The sequence below is a fragment of the Rhipicephalus microplus genome, chromosome 3 (genome assembly GCF_043290135.1).
Source record: "Rhipicephalus microplus isolate Deutch F79 chromosome 3, USDA_Rmic, whole genome shotgun sequence".
Classification (NCBI taxonomy): domain Eukaryota; kingdom Metazoa; phylum Arthropoda; class Arachnida; order Ixodida; family Ixodidae; genus Rhipicephalus; species Rhipicephalus microplus.
The window spans coordinates 187,453,666-187,476,428 of record NC_134702.1 but is presented as its reverse complement, the minus strand read 5'-3'; the positions used below and the strand labels follow the sequence as shown (position 1 = coordinate 187,476,428).

At 43.5% G+C, this 22,763-nt stretch overlaps 1 protein-coding gene across 3 annotated transcripts in view; it reads right to left on the bottom strand.

Moving 5' to 3' along the window:
- Positions 1 to 22,763, bottom strand: part of LOC142761628 (uncharacterized) — a 93,513-nt gene that overhangs the window by 37,503 nt on the left and 33,247 nt on the right. For 2 of the 3 annotated variants that reach the window (XM_075890634.1, XM_075890633.1), the window contains exons 2-5: positions 22,036 to 22,110; positions 17,585 to 17,720; positions 5,488 to 5,565; positions 5,181 to 5,403 (exon numbers count right to left, since the gene is read on the bottom strand). In XM_075890634.1, the coding sequence (XP_075746749.1) occupies positions 5,181 to 5,403; positions 5,488 to 5,565; positions 17,585 to 17,720; positions 22,036 to 22,110 (512 nt within the window). Of the gene's footprint in view, positions 1 to 5,180; positions 5,404 to 5,487; positions 5,566 to 17,584; positions 17,721 to 21,167; positions 21,374 to 22,035; positions 22,111 to 22,763 lie in introns of all 3 variants that reach the window. The other variant, XM_075890635.1, reaches the window with a different exon arrangement.

Sequence of the window (22,763 nt, the reverse complement as noted above, 5' to 3'; positions counted from 1 at the left end):
CGTCTATGTAATGCACTGTGTTTGGAATGCCGTGCAGTAATGTCCTCATCAATCGTGTGAATATGGCCGAGGCTGTCTTAATCCCAAAAGGCATATAGAGAAAATGGTAGTGTCCAGATTGCGTTGAAAAAGCTGTTTTCGGACGAGAACTTTCCTCTAAGGGTACTTGCCAATAGCCCCTTGTAAGATCTAACTTTGAGAAAACCGACTTCGTGCCGACTTCAGCAAACATAATGTCAGTTCTGGGTATGGGTTCAGCATCGGACACCAGAACCTCATTAATGTGACGGAAGTCAATGCACGCGCGAAAGCTGTTGTCCGGTTTCTTAACCAGGACCAAGGGTGAGTTATACGGCGAATGGGATCGTTCAATAACTCCCAACTTCAGCATATCTTGAACCTCCTTCTCTACTATTTCCTTCATTGCAAACGGCAACGGATACTGTGACGTGCTGATTGGTTTTGTTGTAGTAAGCTCTAGCCGGCACTCTAGGAGGTTCGTCTTCCCAGGAACTTCGGAAAATATGTCTCGGAATTCCTCCAAGAGATTGCACATATCATCGCGTTGTGCTTCGTCTAAATTACTTCCGAGTTTGACCGACTCAATACCTTTCCCTTCATTTACTTTAAATGTAGGGAGGGGTGAATCCGATTCTCCTTCTTCGACTACAACGAACGATGAAGCTTGACTAGTGACTTCTGGTTGACGTTCTTCGTAGCGCTTGAGCATGTTTATGTGAAACATTTTCGTGGTGTGCCCAAGGTCCAACCAATAGTCGTGGTCATTCTTTTTTCCTGTAACCGGAAATGGCCCCTTCCAGTGCATAAGAAGCTTGTTTTCCCTGGTTGGGAGCAATATAAGAGCCCGGACACCAACTTTGAGCTGTCGGGTTTTGGAGGTTCGGTCATAATACTTCTTTTGCGAGTGTTGAGCTCGGGAGAGATTCTCTTGAGCCAGCTTCAAGGTGCGTTCAAGACGTTCTCTCAGATCAAGCACGTATCCGTAAGTAGTCTTGATATCTTCCTCTAGGTCTTCCCCTGTCCAGAGTTCCTTCAGTATATCCAGGGGTCCTCGGACGTGCCGGCCGTAGATCAGTTCAAACGGCGAGAAGCCCATACTGGCCTGAGGTACTTCTCGATAGGCGAATAACAGAGGTGCAAGAAATCGGTCCCATGACTTCGGCTTCTCTTGGCACAACTTGCGCAACATCTGTTTCAAAGTGCCGTTGAACCTTTCGACCAAGCCATTGCATATCGGGTGGTAAGGCGTCGAGCTCAAATGTCGAATAGCAAGCAGAGCATTCACCTCTTCCATCAGGCCTGACGTGAAGCAGGATGCTTGATCACAGAGGATCTCCCGTGGAAATCCTATTCGAGAGAACATCTCCAGTAGTCCATCTGCTACTGTTGCCGAATCAATTGCGGGCAAAGCCACCGCGTCCGGGTACCGAGTGGCGAAATCCACAAGGGTAAGAATGTACCGATTACCCTTCTTTGAAATCGGCGTCAGAGGTCCAATGATATCAACGGCCACACGTTCGAATGGCGTGTCAATCAAAGGCATTCGTCCAAGAGGCGCCTTGCCTACTTTGCCTTTGGGATATGTCCTTTGGCATGCGTCGCATGATTTTACGAATCTTCGTACCTCCTCCTGTACACCGGGCCAATAAAACGACTCCAAAACTCGGTCCTTTGTCTTCTTGATACCCTGGTGACCAGATATCGGTGATTCATGTGCCAAGTGCAACACATGGACACGCAACGCCTTTGGAACCACCGCTTGTTGAACTGATTTACCCGGAGTCAAGTGGTAAACGCGGTACAAGATTCCTTTCTCGAACATAAATGAGTGGTATGTGGCTCCTTTGCCGCGGATGAGGGTGTCGACTTTCGCCCTACAAACATCCAGCGACCGGTCTTCCTCTTGTTTTTGGCGAAATGACTCCTGTGTCACCTCTAAGTTTCCAAATTTAGCAGTCGTGAGCTTCCGGCGATGTCCTTTGCTTGAAACACCAACCATGACTGTGCTATTCGTCCCGCATCCATCCTTGGATTTCTCTTCAGAATTCAATGCCTGATTAGTTTCCGACTTCAGGCTCGCTGACTCCTTCCACGTTGAGTCGGGGTCATTAGCGTCACGGGCGCCGGGAACATTTCCTACGATGACATCGTAAAGTGGCGACGTCATGCATTTGACTATCGCATTTCCGGTGAAATAGGGCGATAGAATCCGTACTTCTGCTTCCGGTACCTCGATGCAACTACCATCGGCCAATAAAATAGTGGCGGTAGTACCCGTCAGCGCATCATCGGGAACGAGGGAACGTCGCACGACCAGGGTGTTGCTTCCAGTATCCCTCAAGACTGATACAGTATGTCCAAACACTTCTCCCTGTAACACCGGCAAGTTTCGTGTAGCTGTTGCGGTGCGCGTTCGGAGTGCACTAGCAACATATTCATCTTGTGATGAATCATCGGCACATCGGGGCGTCTCGGACTTCTGGTCAGTAGACACGATGCAAGATGTCATTTTCTTTGACCTGCCGTTGCTTGGGCATGCTCTTGCATCGTGGCCGGGCTTCCGACAGTGCCCACAGAAGACTCGTTGGGGTTTCGTGCGGCAATCAGATGCTCTGTGGCCGGGTCGATCACAGACGAAACATCTAAGAGGAGGCTGGGTATAAGTAAATCCTTCTTGCTCCTTGGGAATGTTGTTTGCAGACTTGGTACGAAATACCAACAAGTTTGTTTGCCGCTGGGCTTCCAAGAAGGTATCAGCTGCTTCTGCCATTTCTTTTACCGTCCTGCATTTCCTCTCCCTTAGAAAAAGTGCCAGGCGATCGTGGCAGTTATTCAGAAACTGCTCAGCTACAATGAGGTTGCGCACGGATGCAAAGTCCTCGTCCGTTTCCGACATTTCCAGCCATCTATCGAAGTAACTCTGTAATCTCGTGGCGTACTGTTTACCAGTTTCGCCGTCTTCAGGCTTGCTTTGCCGAAACTTTTCGCGATAGCCTTCGGCTGTGAAACGAAACCTCTGGAGCAAGGCCATTTTCGTACTCTGGTAATCCATTGAGTCTTCTGGCGACAGACGGCCGAAGACTTTCAATGCTTCCCCACTGAGGCATAAACTAAGCGCTGTCGCCCACTTCTCCTCAGGCCACTCTTGACCAACTGCTACGCGTTCGAACCTCTTGAGATACACATCGAGATCGTCACGCCCCTCGTCAAACACTGGAATCAGGTTGTGAGGATTGATCAAGCACGGGCGGCTTTGACTCCTCTCAGGTTCGCGGTCCCGCGCTGTTGGCTCTCGGCTACCTTCAACCTCAGCTAGTCGAATTCGCAGTTGAAGAGTTCTCTCTTCTATCTCCAAACGTTCCTTCGCCGCCTGCCTTTCCGCGGAACGCTCTTCACGCGCTTGCACAGATTCCTCATGAGCCCGCTCTAACCGCGCGTCTACCCACGTCTTTAGCTCGGCTCCTTGAAGCCCCATGCGTTCCGCTAGCGTTATAAGCTCTTGCTCACTCATCTTCCCTACAGATTTCAACCCAGTGCAAACGGCTTCGTCCTGTCGTGCGGACGCCAATTGTGAGGGATAAGGTTCGGGTAATCACGGCAACTTAAATAATCGTTGTCGAGACTGACGAAGACATTTGCAACTTGAGTTATAAGGCTTTAATGCCACAAAAAAAAAACGATAATGAAGCTTGGCGTGTTACATGGCAACAGCGAAGAACTGCCTTAGGTACGAGCACGACATACGTTCTCGAAAGACAAGGTCTGACGCTTAGCGTAGTCCCCCACTGCACTACACAAGGTTTGAAACACTTCACCGTGTGACGTCGAAGGCAGATGAGTCGATGCGTTGCGTTGCGTCTTACGCCGACATCAGCGATGACTCAGGCATGGTCGGAGCGGAGCGTGAGGCAGAGTCGATGTGTGGCAAGCACGTCCCGGACAGCCAGTAGTAGGCCCAGGTCTGGAATCCGCCCGGATCCGAGTACAACGGACCGGCGCCGGCTGCTGGATCACACGGTAGAAGGGAGCCAGGCTCGTGCGGACCACAGGCACAGGTAGGCTTCGGGACCACGACCCGACGAGCGCTTCAGCCTGCCACTGTTTCGTTCGGATTCCTCTTCTCGAACGCCCCGTCGTCGTCTTCTTCTTCTTCTCTCCCCATGGCTTGGCTTGACTTTGACGACACGATTCCGCCTTTTCCTTGTCTCATCGTCATCTTCGTCGGCGTACGGCACAGCACAAACTCACAAACATCGCGCACCAGATGAACCTACCGCGCATATCATGACAGGGCAATACACGAGGATTTTTTTTTTCTTTCTCAGTGAGCTGAAAGTGGAGGTGCGGATTATATGCAAGGGCGGGTTATACGCGCAAAAATACGGTACTGTACATCATTATAGCATTGAATACAGGCACACACAATATCGTCCATCCTTGCTGGTTTAAAATTAAATGCAACTAACAAAGTGCCCTGAAAGCACGTCTCACGTGGAAATGATTTCTTTTTCAATACAATTTACTTCAGGTTAGATTTTAGGCTCTAATTTACGTTATGCTACAACCAAAATGATACGTGCTCACTTCCCCTGACATTATTGCACAACAACCATACAAAAACTCAAGGTGCATTTTCTCTGCCATCATCAGGTACGGTATAAAGTCTGATTTAATAATATTGTACCACACATCATACCTTCTACATCCAAGTGAAAGCGTGCGGGGGCTGTGTAATGTTGCAACTCAAGAAGAGATCAATCGCATCAACCATCTATGTCCCATGAAAGCACTTGAAGGAGGGCAGGACTGGGGGAATGAGCTGCTTGGGCAGGAACTGCCTTTGATCAAACAGCCACAGATGCATGCTATCATAAAAGAGATATGTTAGTACGCTACTCACACCTTCGTACTAACTGTAGTACTTGCTGCATTCTCACTGATTACATTGCACTGAAGCGACAAACAGCACGAAAGTAGCTTTGCTTGCTACCATATGCCTTACTTCAGCATGCTATGGATTGATGCTAAGTCACATTATACCAGAGTGCGATGCTAGCCTCACTGCAGCTAACATTTCCATTTGTTGATATAGCATCAATTTCGTTGCCCTAGTGACAGAACTCAGACATTTCTTTGTTATGGCAAATGTGGAGACATACCTGAACAAACAGCTTGAGGCTCTGTTTGCGTAGCAATTGTTGACAGAATCTTCCTTTCGTTTGCCTGTGATTCTTCATGGCGAGTTAGTAGTCCCACTTGAACCGATATATCCTTCACATGGTTTTGTTTACACACTGGCTCGGGTGAGATTTCTACACCTTGTCCAAAATCACAAACCAAACGAGGTGCCGCCTCACGTACTTGCTCTGCTACGATGCCATCCTGAAATAAATTGCATTGAGTTGTATCGAGTAAAAATTTCAAAGGTTACCACTGAGACAAAAAAAAAAGCGAAAGCCCTCTTACATTATCAGCCCGCCTGCAATGACTTTTTCTTGAGGTGCACCTGATGATTACGTCTCCAGAGAGCAACTGTCTAAGCTTCTGAAATAGAGTATGAAAAGGCAAGTTATGGCAATTAAATTATGTAGGGCTTTTTAAGAAATGTGTCCAGCATTCTTAAAAAATCAGGAAAATGCAGTATTTGCTTGTTCTCTTAGCACATGCTTTTCGTGTAGTGGCAGGCATCTCCAGATGATTGAAGACATTATTTTCAACAGCAATTAAAAAGATAATCAACTTTTTAAAAATGTGTGCTTTTTTATGGTGCAAGGGCCATTTGATGGCCAAAGAGTGCTAGGTTATATACAAGAGATGTGAGCAATGATTATAGTAGATGGCTGTATAAAGGCCTTAATATTCCTCATGCAAACGTGGGTAAAAATATAGAAATCATGACAGTGACGTGAAATGTGTGTAGCGAGAATGTATGGTGGAAGGTCCTGATAATAGAACCACGGCAGAGATGTAGACACCACAGCAGCGACCCCTCTTTGCAGAGTGTGCTTCAGGACGCATGTGCATATGACACGAAAAGCACACTATTAATTTAAAAAATGCAACAATGATTTACACATAAAAAAATATAGGGCATTCTTAAGTTTCGTCTTTAAGAGTTCAGCGCAATAACGGTATCCTGTCTCTAATGCGTACTTCAAACATTTAGTGATGATCATTTTAAACTTGCTATGCACTCACTACGTGGCCTTGAGGGAATAAGTGCAGTAACACGTGTGCATTTCGTAGTGGGTCCCTGGCTTTAAACAATGAACTCATTGTGATGATCACATGTTCTTACACCCAATGGCACTGTACGTTAGTACCCCGCGTTATTACTGCAATATTTCATCTTCTATTGCAAATAATGTATGTTTTTGTAAGGCATGAAAGTTGCTTTCACTGCATTTATATGCAGAGTAAGTTATTTTCACTGTATTCACCAGCAGACGTGTGGCTCTGCGGTGAAACACCCGCTTGCCACGCGACCGACCTTGATTCAATCTTAACTCAGGCCAAGAATTTTTTTATTATTTATTTTATTTACATCATTTTCGATTGTTCAGTCACGCACTAGGTGATAATTTCTTGGTCATGCAGAAGATGATTTTTCGCTCACAATCTGCGTCGCCGATTGGGATTTGGTTTCCTGGTCGTACCCGTACACCCGAGACTCGTCACCGGTGATAACGGTGCTCATGAAGTTAGGGTCACTGCTAGTGAAATCCAGCATATCCTGTGCGACTTCAACACGAAGTTGCGTTTGCCCCATCGGGAGCAGTTTCGGCACGAATTTCACCGCAACTCTCTTCATGCCCAAAGTTCCATCATAACGGATTGTGCAGAGAAGGTGCCGATTCCCACCTCTCCTCCAAATTCCCAGATAGTCACACGACGATCCCGCATCACCACAGCGTTCACTTTGGCAATGGCCTGGTCATTTGGACATGTTGATGGTTGACCGGAGTGTGGCTTGCTCTCTACCGATGTGTGGCTTTCTTTAAACCAGTTGTACCACTCCTGAATCTATGTGCGGCTCATAGCGTCGTCAACCAAAGCCGTCTTTATATTCGGAATGGTTTCCGCTTGCCTGTTGCTCAGTTTCTGGCAAAATTTAATGCAGTAGTGCCAATCCAGTCGCTCCGCCATTTTTCGTGCAAGAAAAAAAAAAACGACGTGAGCACGGTGCAATACCTCCCTCAAACGCTGCGTCCCAGTGACTGACACTATAGGCAGGTGGGAAAACCTTCACGCATGCGCATGAAGGTTCAATGTCGGCTGTTTCAAATCCATCAGGTGCTCGCAAAAGAAAAAAGAAAAGAGGTCGGACACTTTTATAACAGACTTCGTATATATAACACACCTCTAACACACCTACACTGTGCAGACGGACACCACGGGTCCTTATACGACCGTACGTGGCAATCCGCGTTTTTCCAATTTTCTGTGCTTTTTAGAGGATTTGGTAGAGTGTCCACCCTGCATTTTTAGATATGTTTATAATTTTTTCTAGACCTCACACTCATGTTTCATCTTCATATTTGCTGGAAGTATAGTCGGACTAGAAAGAATCTTTTGCCTTACAATTCCTCCCACTCCAAGCTGGTAAAGAGAAGTGTCGCCAATCTTTGTCAGACAAATGCTGTTACTAAGAGCTGAATTCATAAAATTCAAGATAGCATGGTTTAGCAGCGAAACAGACTTTTCTTGGCAGGTTACCTAAAGTTGTTAAAAACCTATGTTGCTAAATATGGGTTTAAGCGCCTCAATGTAAAACACAGAAGTGACAGTGTATTGAAGAACACTGAAATGATAGAGGTGTTCGAGAACAGAAGAATATTGTAGTTATGCAGTACATACATGACATTTCACCAAGAATGAAAAAGGCTGCGGCCAGGATCGATGTCAAAATAGTCTGTTCTGCACCCAGCAAACTCACAGGTCACAGGTCTTTGCAAGAGGGTTGTGCAGCTCAGCACGATAAGCAGAATGTGTGACATAAAACATGTGAAGAAATACTGAGCATGTAACACATAGGTGGTGTATGGCATTCCTTTAAATTGTGACAAGCTTTCCATTGGACAATCTGGTCGATGAGTCAACATTCAATTGAGGAAGCATGAAAGTCTTCTACCCTCGGGCACTGGTGGTAATTTGCTGTTGCATTGCAAGTTGTGTGGTTGTATGCCCCTGTTTGATAAGATGACAAGTTTAGGTAAGGCTAAGATGCAGCGTGAACAGGAGATTATTGAGGCATTCCATATCTGGAAACTTGGTGCAGACAGACGGGTTAGTGCAGCTTCAGTTCATCTCACCAGGAAAGAGTGTTTGTTTCTAGAACAGAGGTGATTTGCTTAGATTAACTTGCTTGGTTTTTTGGTTCGTTATCTGCACATGCATTGTATAGACCTGGGAAGAATGTTTTATTTCTGAAATAACATCAGTTATTAGTGCCCGTCTCTGCTCTCTGTCTCTGCCGCTCTGATTTTTCCGATTTCGATGTTTTGTGGCTTCTTTTGTGGTTAAGTATGTACCCAACAAGCAACCCTCCCAGGTGGTCTAAATTTTCAGAGCCCTCCACTACAACATCTGTCATAATCATATGGTGGTTTTGGGATGTTAAACCCCACATATCAATCAACAAGCAACCCTCTGTAACAGAGGGGAGGGGGGTTCAGACCTTCTCCCACGCTTAGTTGTGCATGGCTTTGCCCGTGTCCAGGGAAAAGGGGATACTGGGGGCTGAGCCGACACCAGGGGATCGGACCTTTAAGGCACTCTGGCAGAGGCGACACACCCCTTTGGCCTCGACTTCACGTAGACGGCTGGGCTGACCCACCCACAAGAAATCGACAGTCGCCTTTTCTTATCTCTCTCTCTCCTTTCATCTCTGTCTTTATTGCTCACTTTTAAATTCGAAGCATTTCTTAGCGAACTTCGGCGACTTTGAGCGTGTCTGTCTGTCTGTCTATGTATCTATCTATCTATCTATAGTCGCCTACGACTTTTAGCTCTCCTGGCCGTTTCAATAATGGTATCGATACAAAACTTGGTATGGCGTAACATGACTGTATGAAGAACATATTTGACTAGTCATAACATGAAAATCATGATATGTACGGCATGAATGTCATGATATTCATTTCATGGTCCTGCAGCTCTTGCGGTAGTTTCGTTCACATGGCATGTTGCAAAACTGGTATGGTATGGCATGACTGTATGGCAAACACAAGCGACAGAACCTAACATGAAAATCATGACATGCGTGTCTTGTAACAACATGACTACATTCCAGGCTCATGATACGCTTGCAGCCGTTATGCTAGCGTCACATATACCAAATTTGGTATTACAGTAAGTGAATAGATGACGAAGGTGTGTGACTGGTGCAAACATGATAACCAAGAGATGCGTGTCATGTGAGAACATGACTACATGCCACAATCAAGGCGCCAATACACTTCGATGTGACGCAGTGCCCATGCTCGCCGGCGTTCATGTTGTCGAGTCACGCCGGCGTTGCCACGCGAGGCGCCGGTCCTGCCTTATACTTGCAGCAGCACCCCGTGCTGTGTTGCTTTGACGCATGCGTGTTTCAGCGCGAAATGCCGAAATGCAGCATGTCACATTTCACACCGGTTGCCATGGGCCGAGCTGACGGATGCTGGTGGCGCCTGTCGTCAGACTATAGAGAGCTCACGTTTCGCCCAGAGTGTGCGCCCGTTAACACTACATTGGAGTATATTGGGCCCTTCATGATGCATGCACGGCCACTTTGCTAGCTCCACATATACCAAATTTGGTGTTGCAAGACGTCAATGGATGACGAAATATATGACTGGTGCAAACATGGTAATCTTGACACGTGTGTCGTGTAAGAACATGACAACATACCATGCTCATAGGGTGCTCGCGGTCGTTTCACTAGCTGCACATATATTAAATTTGGTATCACATGACATGAATAGATGACGAGGGTAAACGACACATCCAAACATGATAATCATGACACGGAAGTCATGTACAGCATCATTTACCTCCACCTCGTAACGTCGTGCTGATTTTAAGGTGAAATATCAATATTTCTCATTCGTGCTTCGCATATCATTGATTCCCACTGTACGTGGGATCTGCCAATTTTCTATCGGTCCTGTCATCTATCTCTCGCTTACTTCCAATTTTTTCTGGTAGCGAGGGTTTTTTCCTGGTAGCGAGGGTTTACCTTGTGTAGTTGGCCAACGTTGGGTAGTTATATGTGGTTATAGCGGCGATGCTGGTTATAGCACGTGCTACGTAACACCATGTGCTTAGGCAAAATCAAACAGGCTGATAAAGAATGTTCCACACTTGCCGTCATGGCTACTGGTGGCGCTTACTGACGCTCCCTCATATTTTTTTTTTTCACATATATACCCAATAAAGTGCATGGGAGGATAGCCATGGTGGTAGCTCAGTTGGTAGAGCATCGTACGCATTATTCGAAAGTCACAGGTTTGGTCTCAGCCCACGACAAGTTATTTTCTCATCCACTTTTCCTTTTTTCACATTTACGTTCCAATTACCTCATAAGAATTCCCCTTTACTTTCTTTGGCATGTTTGTCATTTAGATACCATTAATTATTTGTCTAATGAAGCAGTGTTGCGGACTTCCCACTCAGGAATAGACACTTTTCAAGCAATCTCACAACGCTTTGTGGTTGTGCAGAGCACTATGGAAAAAGTTGGTACGCCGAGAAAACCAGCTATTGCTCTGCCTGCTGCTCGTTGGCGCCATGTGAGCACAAAACAAAAACAACATGCCACCGCTTGTTAGAGTCCGAATGCACCTGCGTATATATCTACAAATGAAATGTGAAATGAATAATGCAGTTAGTGGACGGGCTGTACATGAAACGTAGAAGATGAGCGGCATGCGAGTTGTTGTGTATCGATACATGTAGTCAAAACATGCTATCGTGAGGAATGTGAGCCAAAACACTGAATTCGTAGTTATTCAATGATGAACTGCCCATAAAGTGCTATGGCTTTTATACCATCATGGTTTGATAGGGCCGCGTGAAATCGTTGAAGCCTATGAAATTGACAAATTGAAAGAAAAATGTGTGAGTGTGGCTTCCATAGCTTTGTCAGCTAAAGAAAAGAAGTATCTAGACTCTTCTCTTTGTCGTTGGCGAATGCAATTTGTCACAATCGGTGATGACACGTGCATGAGCTGTGCTGTATTTTAACATGATCTTTTCCAGGTTTTATCAATCTACTGCTATTGTATAAATAGTATGTGTGATTGCAAATAAAACATTAGTTTCGCACGTTTCCTGGTTGAAATGTTTCGCTCGTCCTTGTCGCAAGGCATTGTCCCGAAAGACTGGCTCATCGCCCGGGTGGTCCCAGTGTTTAAAAAAGGAGATAATGCCATCGTAACAAACTATAGGCCCATATCACTAACTGTGTCGTGTTGTAAACTCATGGAGCAAATTATTACGAACTACATTTTGAACTTCTTAGATGAGCGTAATATTCTGTCACCATTTCAGCATGGGTTTCGTAAGGGCCTTTCTACCACTACTCAGCTTATTACTTCTATTCATTCGTTCTCTGCTGTAATTGACAAATCAGGCCAAACCGACGTAGTTTTCATAGATTTCAGTAAAGCCTTCGACAGAATTTCCCATTCAAAGTTAACTTTCAAGCTTAACTTACTGGGTCTTCCATCTAGAATCGTAAACTGGATAAAATCTTACCTGCATTCCCGCGTTCAATTTGTAGATATAAATGGCTCTCATTCAGACTTCCTTCCTGTTAACTCCGGCGTCCCCCAAGGAAGTGTTCTGGGACCATTACTTTTCCTGATTTATATTAACGATGTAGTATCATGTGTTAAAGAAGGCGTTGAAATACGATTATATGCAGATGACTGTTTGTTATCCAGCAAAATTAATTATTCTAATGATCAGCAAATTCTAAACGATAGCCTTGACGCAATAAACAATTGGTGCGACCGTTGGGACATGAAACTAAATACTGAGAAAACCGTATTTATGCGTATTACTAACAAAAAGCAACCATATGAACATCAGTACACAATCAATGGTCTTCCTATCTCGCGAACTGATAGCTTTAAATATCTTGGCGTTACAATTACTAGTAATCTAACATGGTCCTCCCACATTCTTAAAGTATGCGCCTCAGCGCGACGAAAACTAGGTTTACTAAGACATAAACTGAAAAATTCGCCTGCGAACATAAAGCTTCTTGCGTATAACACAATAGTACGACCATGCCTTGAATACGCATGCATAGTCTGGGATCCACATACTACAAAAGACATTGACAATCTCAAAAAAATCCAAAGATTAGCCGTCCGCTTCATTTACAACCGATACCGCCGTTATGACTCCCCGACAGAACTAATGCAGATGAATAAAATCCCTACTTTGGAATCTCGACGCAAAATGAATAGGCTAAAATTTCTTTTCCAATTATCACACGGGAATATCAGACTCGAAACATCGGCCTTCCTGACTCCGTTATCATCGCGTCCCACCAGGAATTGCCATTCTGCAAAGTTCTCGCCTATCACAGCGCGCACTAACAATTTTAAGTATTCTTTTTTTCCCCGCACTATAACCGACTGGAATAACCTCCCGCATGAAATTCTTTCATCTGACAATGTGCTGAAATCTATTGATCAAATGTCTGACTTGTAAAATTTTGTATTAATATTTTACAGTGTTTTCAAAATATTTTGTATTGTCCTGTTTATTGTTTTTACCTCGCTAAAGATTGTATAATTGTTCTAACAGTTCTGTAACACCCCCACTCCTGCTTGGGCCCATTTGTGGCCTGCAGTATTGTATAAAAAAAAAAAAGTTGCAAGTTAGTGCTGTGTGTGTGTTCTCTCTTTTTGTGTCCTTGTCGTGATGCGCTATACCCATATAAATGAGGAATAATAATGAGCTTACGCTCGGCAAAGAAAAAAAAAAACTTGGGCACCATACTTGAGCAAAAGTTTCCAGCTGCAACAAGGCGCGGTGTCCTGTCTATGTCGTATGACAGTCGAACCCCTATATAAGAGGCATGCTCCGGGCCGCAATTCTTGTCTTCTGTATGACATATCTCTTATAAGCAGGGCACCTCAATTGCATTTTATTATCAACCCGTATTTTACTGTAGGCACACTGGTGCCTCTTATACCCCTTTGTCTCTCTTATCAGTATCTTTTATAAAAGAGTTCGAATGTACGTCGGTTCGTAAACAGCTCATACGCACAAAGATTAATCGAACGACCTTCACCACTGAAGAAACTAGGAATATTGCAGTTATTCCATGCATAGGTTCTGCACAGTCTGAAAGGAAGTTAGGAAATGAAACGAGGTCAGAGTTGTGTTGTCCGCACTGTGACTGAGCTTAGTAACATTTCTTCCTAGAGCGCGAAGGGTCGGATAGGTCTGCAGTGGGCACAGAAAAGTACTATGAGGGGCATGCCAATTGTTCACTGGATTGTTGTGCAAGAGTTGCTAACAGAATTCCTCTTGCGTTCACATATATACATTGGTCAGACTGGCTGATGTATCAACACGTGCCTCAGAGAGCATAAAAATTCATTCAATGAAGCCCCATCTCATCGCATCTCGTATTTTGAGTCATACAAATGCAATTTTATCTTTAAAGGCCTGGTCATCTTGCACAGTGATCCTAACCAAACCACGCGAGAAGTCTCGGAGACACATCATAAAGAACACTACACCTTGTTAACGTTCTATTGGTGTATTTGATTGTGCTATTGGTGTATTTGGAGCAGATGCGTGTTCTCAACGACTCCTGAAATCTGAAAGATCACTTAAACATCTAATAAATATTCATATTTATTACTACACATGCCGTATGCTAGTATACAACCGTATAGTAGCATCACTGGCATAAATCATGGGGGGGGGGGAGTCAAAGGAGTCCGGACTTTTCTTGTGATCAAGCTTGGGAAGACAGCCCCTGCAAGTGTCCCCCTTCAGATTTAGCTTTAGTACATGACATGATTAAGTTAATAGCTAGTTAAGTATAGCGCAATCAACTTTTTAAAAGGCTTTTTATCTGTTACTGCATAGCTGTATTAAATGCCCCTGAGCTGTGTGAACTATGCAAATCGTAAAAAGGTGAATAAAAAGAGACTGAATAGAACAATGCAATTGGTCGAGCTCGGACTCGATGCTAGCTTTTTTAAAATTCTATTTGAAAGCATGATTAAATTCCTATATAAATAAAAATACAAAACCAATACTAAGAATACGAATTGGTCAGCATGGCCTGATATGTGTCAACCTCGTGATTTTTCTGTATTTACGCCACTGAGTAGCATACTAGGATGACAGCATACAGCTTGCTTTTGGTTTCGCTTAAGCTCACGAGATGGTTCCCATGATTCAACTTCATTCTCTTTAGTTTGCCAACACTATTTTGGAGCAGGTTTGGAGCAGTTACTAGCAAATATTGCACTTTAGAACAGCATGGAGCAGCATTTCTCTTTCAGAGCAGTTTGGAGCAATTGGAGCAACACTTCCATCACTGTTTAATCCAACCTGCAGTTACAGTGTCAAGCAAAGTTGGTAGATGCACATGCTGCGAGCGGCTCGCAGTGGTTTAGTCAAGGTACTTTGTTTTACAAAATTGTGCTTATTTTTAAAGCACTCTTTGAATATGCCAGAACCGTATAATTTACTCATAAAAGGACAGTGATTCTTAATGCATTCGTGAATTTATGGACAGTGCTTGCAGCTTTTAGACAACCAAGTTGTACTGTTTTTTTTTTTGCTTATGCAAAAGGCGGGCTGACCCTAAAAGATAATAACTAATGCTTCTTAGTCGCTCAGCTGGCTGAAAAGGGGAACAAGGTAAAATTGCAGACAGGCCATCGCACCTAAACAGTGAAGTTAGTGAGTGAATCACGCAGTAATGCATCCCACCTTGGCGAGTTCACCTGATCTGAGAAGCGCTGGCACGGTGTAAATGGTTGAAACATGAGGCCCGTGCGCTCATTGCGGCGGCTGTTGCGGCGTACAAACTTTACCCATAAGCGCTTGCGTGCCCGTCGACAGTGCTAGTGAGCTTGAAAGAAGTCTATTGGAGTGATTCCAGAATCACTACACATTTTTGTGACCCAGGAATGGAATGGGAATAGAACGGGGACAATGCTTGGAGAAATAAAATGGGAATAGAATTAGTCTCCTCTTGCCTGGATTAGAACGGAAATGAAATCATGTCTTTTGCCGAAAATATAATACGTTTTCGTCTATGTGCTATTTTACAAACTTCAAACATTATTAAATAAGAGCCTCGAATTTAACAACAAAGCAGCAGTTTGAAATTGTTTGGCTGATTACGTACCAGCACAATACATTTAAAAGCAACGTGCCTTTTAAGTTTGTCCTTATATTGACTGTGCTCCTCTGAAGTTTCTCTCTGTTTTTTGTGTAACCCCAGGTGAGCACAAATACGATGGCAACATGCCCCCCCCCCCCCTCCACTTTATGCCTTATGTGATTTTTTCGCCCTTGGCGGCACCTCAGCTACAGTCCCCAATTTAAAAAAGCCAAGTAAAAAAAAAATTTTGCCAATTTAAAAGAGACATTACAGCATAAGTTGGCACACAAACAAATACAGTATTCCAATATATACTGAAAGGAGAAACAAATTATCCTTGCACGGTGATTCTCATTGTTACTCCACATGAAAGGGGTGAATACTCTATGCATAGCCTGATCGTTATCTCACAAGCAGTTTAGTGCCTGACACACGTAAATAACCTTTGCGACAAGAAAGACATTGCATACCTGCGCACAGGCGAACACGAAGTTTTCCTCACCCCATCCATGCTAGCGAGGCGCTGTTGCAAGCATGAGTGCTGACGAGCAGAGCGGCCCTGTGTTCCGTATTGAATACAAAGGCACAAGGTGCCCGAGTGATGGTGCACTGTTACATCTAATACCAGCAGATTTAGAGCGTTTTGTTCCCCATTAACCAAATTTTAGTTTTTTTCATATTCATGACCACTCGAGACATGGGGCAAAACTGCTTAGTATTCATGAACACTAATTTTGTCAAGATGAAAATGTGCTACGTCATCAGTTTAGCATTAACAAATTTAAGCTTAAACAATCAAAATATCACCATTCATTCAAACATGCTTACCATAAAATACTATATGTTTCGGGAGAACTGCTCATATGGGAATTAGTAAGGTGTTTTTACTGCACGAGATATGATTGATATGTGGGGTTTAACATCCCAAAACCACCATTTGATTATGAGAGACGCCATAGTGGAGGGCTCCGGAAATTTCGACCACCTGGGGTTCTTTAACGTGCACCCAAATCTGAGCACACGGGCCTACAACATTTCCGCCTCCATCAGAAATGCAGCCGCCGCAGCCGGGATTTGAACCCACGACCTGCGGGTCAGCAGCCGAGTACCTTAGCCACTAGACCACCGCGGCGGGGCTATTGCACGAGATATGCCACTAAGGTACTAACCCTCGACCTTCGTGACGTGTTTTATGTATTTTCGCAGTTCTTATTGCATCTCATGACACTATATTTATGGTGTCGTTCATTCTTAATTCAATAAAACTATCAAGATAGAATTCCTACATGAGGAATAGAAGGTACGGAATCGAATTGTCCCACAATTCCTGGAGTAGAAATGGGCCAACTTTTTTCATTTCGAAAAATCAAAAGGAATGAAATGGCAGCAAATCCCTGTTCCCCGGAATGGAATTGGAATGCAATAAAGGCACCCATTTTGCGACACCGTTATGAAGTGCTCCACATAGACTCACAGCATACCTAATTGTCTCAATGCCACTAAATCCTCACCATTCATTTGAGGCCACCTTTTCAGAAAAGTAGGCAATGACAACTTCACTCTGAGTGCAAAGGAGGTCAATGATAGTAAATCTACAGTCAGCAAGAATTTCGTCCCCTGCCACTAGCATTAGTCACAGTCTGGTGTGACAAAACGATCGCTTGCTCACCCCCATATGCTTTTGATGTAAATATGATGGAGCCATTCAGCGCAATTACGTGGGAAAATTTAGCTGTATTGTGGGATGTCCTGCTTCTGTGAAGCAGACTACTGTGCTTCAATGAATACATCAAAGAAATCGATTAGGCAAGTAGTTGACGAAAAATCACTACAGCTTTCACAAAGAGCGTGCTGAATCACGTCTTTGGGCAGCCAGAAAACGAGGCACTCGCAAGCAAATTTTCTGACACCATGAAGAAAATTTTGTGCACTGTAGAGATAACAAAAATTTCTAGATACAAAATAGAATGTTTAAGTTAAAAAGTGAAGTCTCACACTCAGTTGCGTCAAGGTTAACAGCAACTGACCTTCAAATACGATAGCAAAATGGGGACTTCACAATCAGGCTGAAGGCTCTTCCCAGCTCATCAAACACACGTTTCGGCAAACCAATAAGAAAAACCGGCGGGAATGTGATGCCAAATTTGAACAAACAGTGAATTCAGTCGGGTTGGCACTGTGTTGCAGATAAAAATGAGGCGGTACATGAACCTTTGAATCTGTATAGTAGGTGTGGTCTCGGTTCCTTTCAAGTTGAGCTTGAATGCCCTTGTCCGTTTTATCGACAGCTTTGAAACTGCAGCCACACGATGAGCACTTTGGCGAAACCATGGCTTGTTTGTAGACCCTGAGGAACAAAAAAAAAACAGGCATAAGTGCAGAAGCTTGTTTTGTCTCCGATTATTTATATGCACTTCATTCAAATTTGTTGACACTTACACTTCTGAATGTCTGTTTCAGAAGTGAATTACTACATCCAGGGCAAAACCACAGTCATGTGTGGGCAAAATGAGAAAAACTTACAAACATGGGTATTGTACAAGTAAAATTCTAAAAGAAAGTACACATCTGTTATGTTTCACCATAAAATCTGTGTAAGTCAACATGAGATTAACTAAAATGTGATAGAAGTGATTAATGAACGAAAATAGTTACAGGGCCAGAACAACTTTTTTCCCATCATATTAAAACACTTTAATACATACGTGCTGTGTGGCTAAACATAAGCTTTACCATCCTTGAATATCAGTTCAGAGAAAAAGTAGCTACGGGACCCATACTTGGGACTCCTACCTTTTTGGGGCAGCCATAGTACCACATTGTTGTACTGGTTGTCTACGCTCATTTTCTGAACCCTTTGGTACTTATTCCACTGTATAACAAGTTTGGTTACATGTCGGCATTAGCTAATCACCTGGTTAGCTAACAAAGTAAAATAGCTATCCACGATAGCCACTGGTCCTACACAGTAAGAAATTTGTCCTCACTGGTGAAACTTTCAAGCTGTTCAAGAAGCCTGGTAGTTTTTTTTTTTAGAAATTTACTACATCTGGCTGAATAAGTTTTCTCGTCACATAAATATTTGTTTCTTGCTGCCTTGCAGATGGGCTCAAGTACTTAATAAGGATAATTTGGGTGATAATGCATTAGTGCAGGCCAATTTGTTACTGTGTGGGACCAGTGGCTATTTCGTAATTACTTTCCCTCTTGAGCAGTTAGCTAATTATAGCATGTTTTAAGAGCACTGGTAATAATTTATATGGTCAACTTGTGGGTATTAAAGTCCCAAAGCAACTGCGTCTGGCAACAACACCAAAGTGTACTTCTCCATATACTTTCAGCCATCTGGGGTTGTCTCACGTTAAATGAAATTAAACAGCACATGAATCTTGCCCCTGAGTTGAAACACGAACACCAGGGCAACTGACCTCAGGTGTTCTACATAAGAATACACTTTCATATTTAAATAATGTAGCATCAGTCATAACTGACATGAAAGCTGCAATGAAAATATTAAACAAGCTAGCGTAAGGGCAAATTGAATAGCTAGACCCTTTCCTTAGCAAATGAAAGCTCTTTCTGGAATGCATATTTAAGCTCGTAGCATTTACCATTGAGGCCACCTAGCTATTACAGAAAAAAAATTATAGCAAAGAAACAAAATGGAAATGTATTACAAAAAAGCCACGATCACCGTCCCACTGGCACCGCTAAGCACATCTGCCAATAAAAACAATTTATACAGAACAAATACTGCAATATAGAAACGTAAATTACTATCATTAGTCCTCACTGGAGCACTTCCAGATATACCATATTTATATAGTCAAGAGTCCGATGGAATCCCGTCTGGTCGGGGACAAACATAGTGCAAAAGAACAAAAACGCCGACCAAGGTGAAATACACAAAACTTAAAAAGACGTTTCGCACCGCTAAGCACCACACATCTGCCAATAAAAACAATTTATACAGAACAAATACTGCAATATATAAACGTAAATTACTATCATTAGTCCTCACTGGAGCACTTCCAGATATACCATATTTATATAGTCAAGAGTCCGATGGAATCCCGTCTGGTCGGGGACAAACATAGTGCAAAATAACAAAAACGCCGACCAAGGTGAAACACACAAAACTTAAAAAGACGTTTCGGCTCTCCACATGGGAGCCTTGTTCACAGACTGTGAACAAGGCTCCCGTGTGGGGAGCCGAAATGTCTTTTTAAGTTTTGTGTATTTCACCTTGGTCGGCGTTTTTGTTATTTTGCAATATACCATATTTACTCATGTAGTGAATGCACTCTCATAATAAACGCACCCCCAACTTCAGTTGTCAAAATTTGGACTTTTTTTTCCAGCCTAATAAACGCAACACCTACTTCCATTCGCTGCAGTCCCGGTAAATGACACCTGGCACCTCCTTACTCGTTGGATCTTATACGTTTTATTAACCCCCTCGGCCATCTTGACTCGCTCCCTTCCCCCCTTCTCCCGCTGCTGCACGCCGTATTGTTCTTCTTTCTATCTGGGTGCAGCACATTCGCTGTATTTTTTTTTATTATCCGTGCGCCACAGCGGGGTTCATGAACTGTGCTAGTGTCAGACATCACAGCTGATGTGCAGCGAGCGAAGGTCACGAAACTAAACGCGCCAGCCGACAGTTGTTTACTGTATAAATATAAAACTTTAAGGCCCAACTATGTGCACGCGATTTTTGAGCGACAACAACAATAGGATTTGCTTTCGCGAGGAGTCATTCGTCACTATCGCGACGCAGGTTTCTGAAAAATAAAAAAACATCCCTTGTTGCCCGGAAAAATTCGCGACGATTTCTGCAACATGGTAGCACTTTCCATTTTCGCTTCGCTTGTTCTCCGGGCGTACAGAAACTTCTTGTTTGGAAGCGAGGCGGCAGCCGTATTCTGTCATTAATCGTGTTATCGACGGTTTGTTTCGATGCTTTGGGGGTAGCTTGCTGTAATGCTGGTTAGTTGCTACAATGTCAACAGCGTCATCGCGGTCGTCATGCGAGGTTGCCACGAAGTTTGCAAAGTGTGTCATAGCATGGTAGCGCACGCTTCTGGGCGCTCCTCGAGATAACAGCAGATACCACTGTTGCAGTTCAACAATTGCGAGATAAGATAGCTGCAAAACGCTTTTATGGCGTGTGCGGGTGACGCGGGGACAGTTTGCAAAAGATAGCGCCATCAACCACCAAAGATGAGTTAAGTGCAACAAAGATGCTGTATCCAAACAGTGTACACGTATGTTAATTGCTAAAAGCTAAGCGACGTAACTCTTTTTTTTTTTCATTGCCGCAATTCTTGCTTATCCCGAAAAAGTCTTCATAAAGTTTGCCCCATATAATAAACGCATCCCCTACTTTGGTCTGATTTTTCGAGAAAAAAAGTGAGTTCATTACGTGAGTAAATACGGTATTTTTATTTACACATTCATGAGACACTAAATTTGTGACATGTTAAAACCTATATTGAAATAGCTCTGCTACAACACAGAGCATATTGTAGCTTGTGAATGCTTATCTTTGTTTCAACTTACATGATAAAATAATCATAATGAATAACTAATAAAGGATTCCCCACACAAGTGTCATGATGTCAGTTGTTTCATATGCAGTGTACAGTCTCAAAAGATCACAATCATAATGCTTGCATTGATAAGATTCCATTTGTGACCACATAACGGCAAGTGGCTAAACTGCTAAAATGCTTGAGTGGTCAAAATGCTGTATCCATGCATTTCCTCGAAAAATAACTGCTTCACAGCAAACCTGAAGGGCCGCTCGTATGTGATGATGCCCGGTCCAAGCTGGCTTTTGGAAGGGAGGCTGTCTTCTGCTTTAACCTCCACAAAATGTTCGTTAATCACAGAGTGGCATCGCCTGCTGCCACGTGACGCACCAAGCTGCAAGTTTTTGTCCAGCTGTGATTGGGCAGTACACCGCACACCATCTGGTGTTCCCACATGTCGAACACTCTACAAGAAAAGATCAAGCGAAACATATTCCGCATTGTTGAGAAATTATGATTAATGCGACTTATATAGGGAAAAGCCGACAGCTCTGGGTATACGAGAGCGAAGTGCACAAATGCCTCGCAAGACACCGTATTCAATGTAGCCTTTTTTAAGTGGTCTGAGGGAGGTCGAGTGGCTTGTGCACAAGCGACAGGATTAAACACACATTCGCCGATAAAGAAAGAACACATCATAAGAGATTTTTTTCATTGTGCACTGACAAGCGACAGAGAGGGGGAATGACACCAGTGCCACTATGAGCTGTAGGCTTTATTCAGCAAAAGAAAACACATGTACCGACACTGTAACCCGCTGCCCATGCGAACTGTCGTCGGTGCAATGTGCGGAGCTACTGCGCCATATCTGCTGCTACTCTTTGTTTTCAGAAGCGACATTTCGTTTTCAGAAATAGTTACTGACAGGTGGCTGCTACAAGATGACTGCCTGATGTAGCTGTGATATACGTCTGCGAGCTCTCATGTGGGGCGGTCTAGGTGCTCTAAACACAATGACGGTATCCGAAAAGCGTGCCTCGCATCCACACAGTATTACTACAAAAACAAAGATTGACATGAGGTTGTTTTTCAACCAACAACTGTAGAATTAATTTGCACTGCACTCACCAGTGTTCCAAGATGTAGAGTTGGATAGGGATTCTCCTCGGTTGGACGTCCATCAACAAAGTGAACAGAACATACCTGAAGAAGTAACACAATTGTTACAATATTTTTTTCGCAGTTTACTTTTGTTTGCACATTAACATAGAAAAAAAATCAACAAATAAAAAGCATGCACATGGACAATGTATGAAATTGTAAGTGTATACTGCCACTAAAGAAACAACAGTAACATTCTGAAAGTATACTTACCTTCAGAATCTAAGCTAGTTGAATAATGTTGCAGCGTTATTCAGTGCCGTACTTTACTTAAATCAGCAAATACCTAAATAAAGACTGAAAGGTAAAAATTAGGCAAGTCCAAATCGATGCACTAGCATCTTTTTATTGATTGCACTTGAAAGTGCAGCAAACTACAAATCAGCTGTTTCTCCCTGCTTGGTACTTTTTTACGGTCTTCAAGAGAGCGCAGGCTGCACATAATATGATAAAAATGCAACCACCACTTGTTGCCTTGTTGAAAACAAATTTTCTGCTACAGCATCCGAGCATGCTCAGCTTTGCACCACCATTGTAGGGCACAATGTAACATCTTATCTTTGTTCTAATTATGGTGTGCTTCCAATATACCGATAAAATGCAAAATCGAACATTGGGAAAATGAAATCGGTCGTCACGCTTCACGATTTCGAATAGCCATTCATCTTCGCCTTTTGCCTATAGACGTCAGGCAC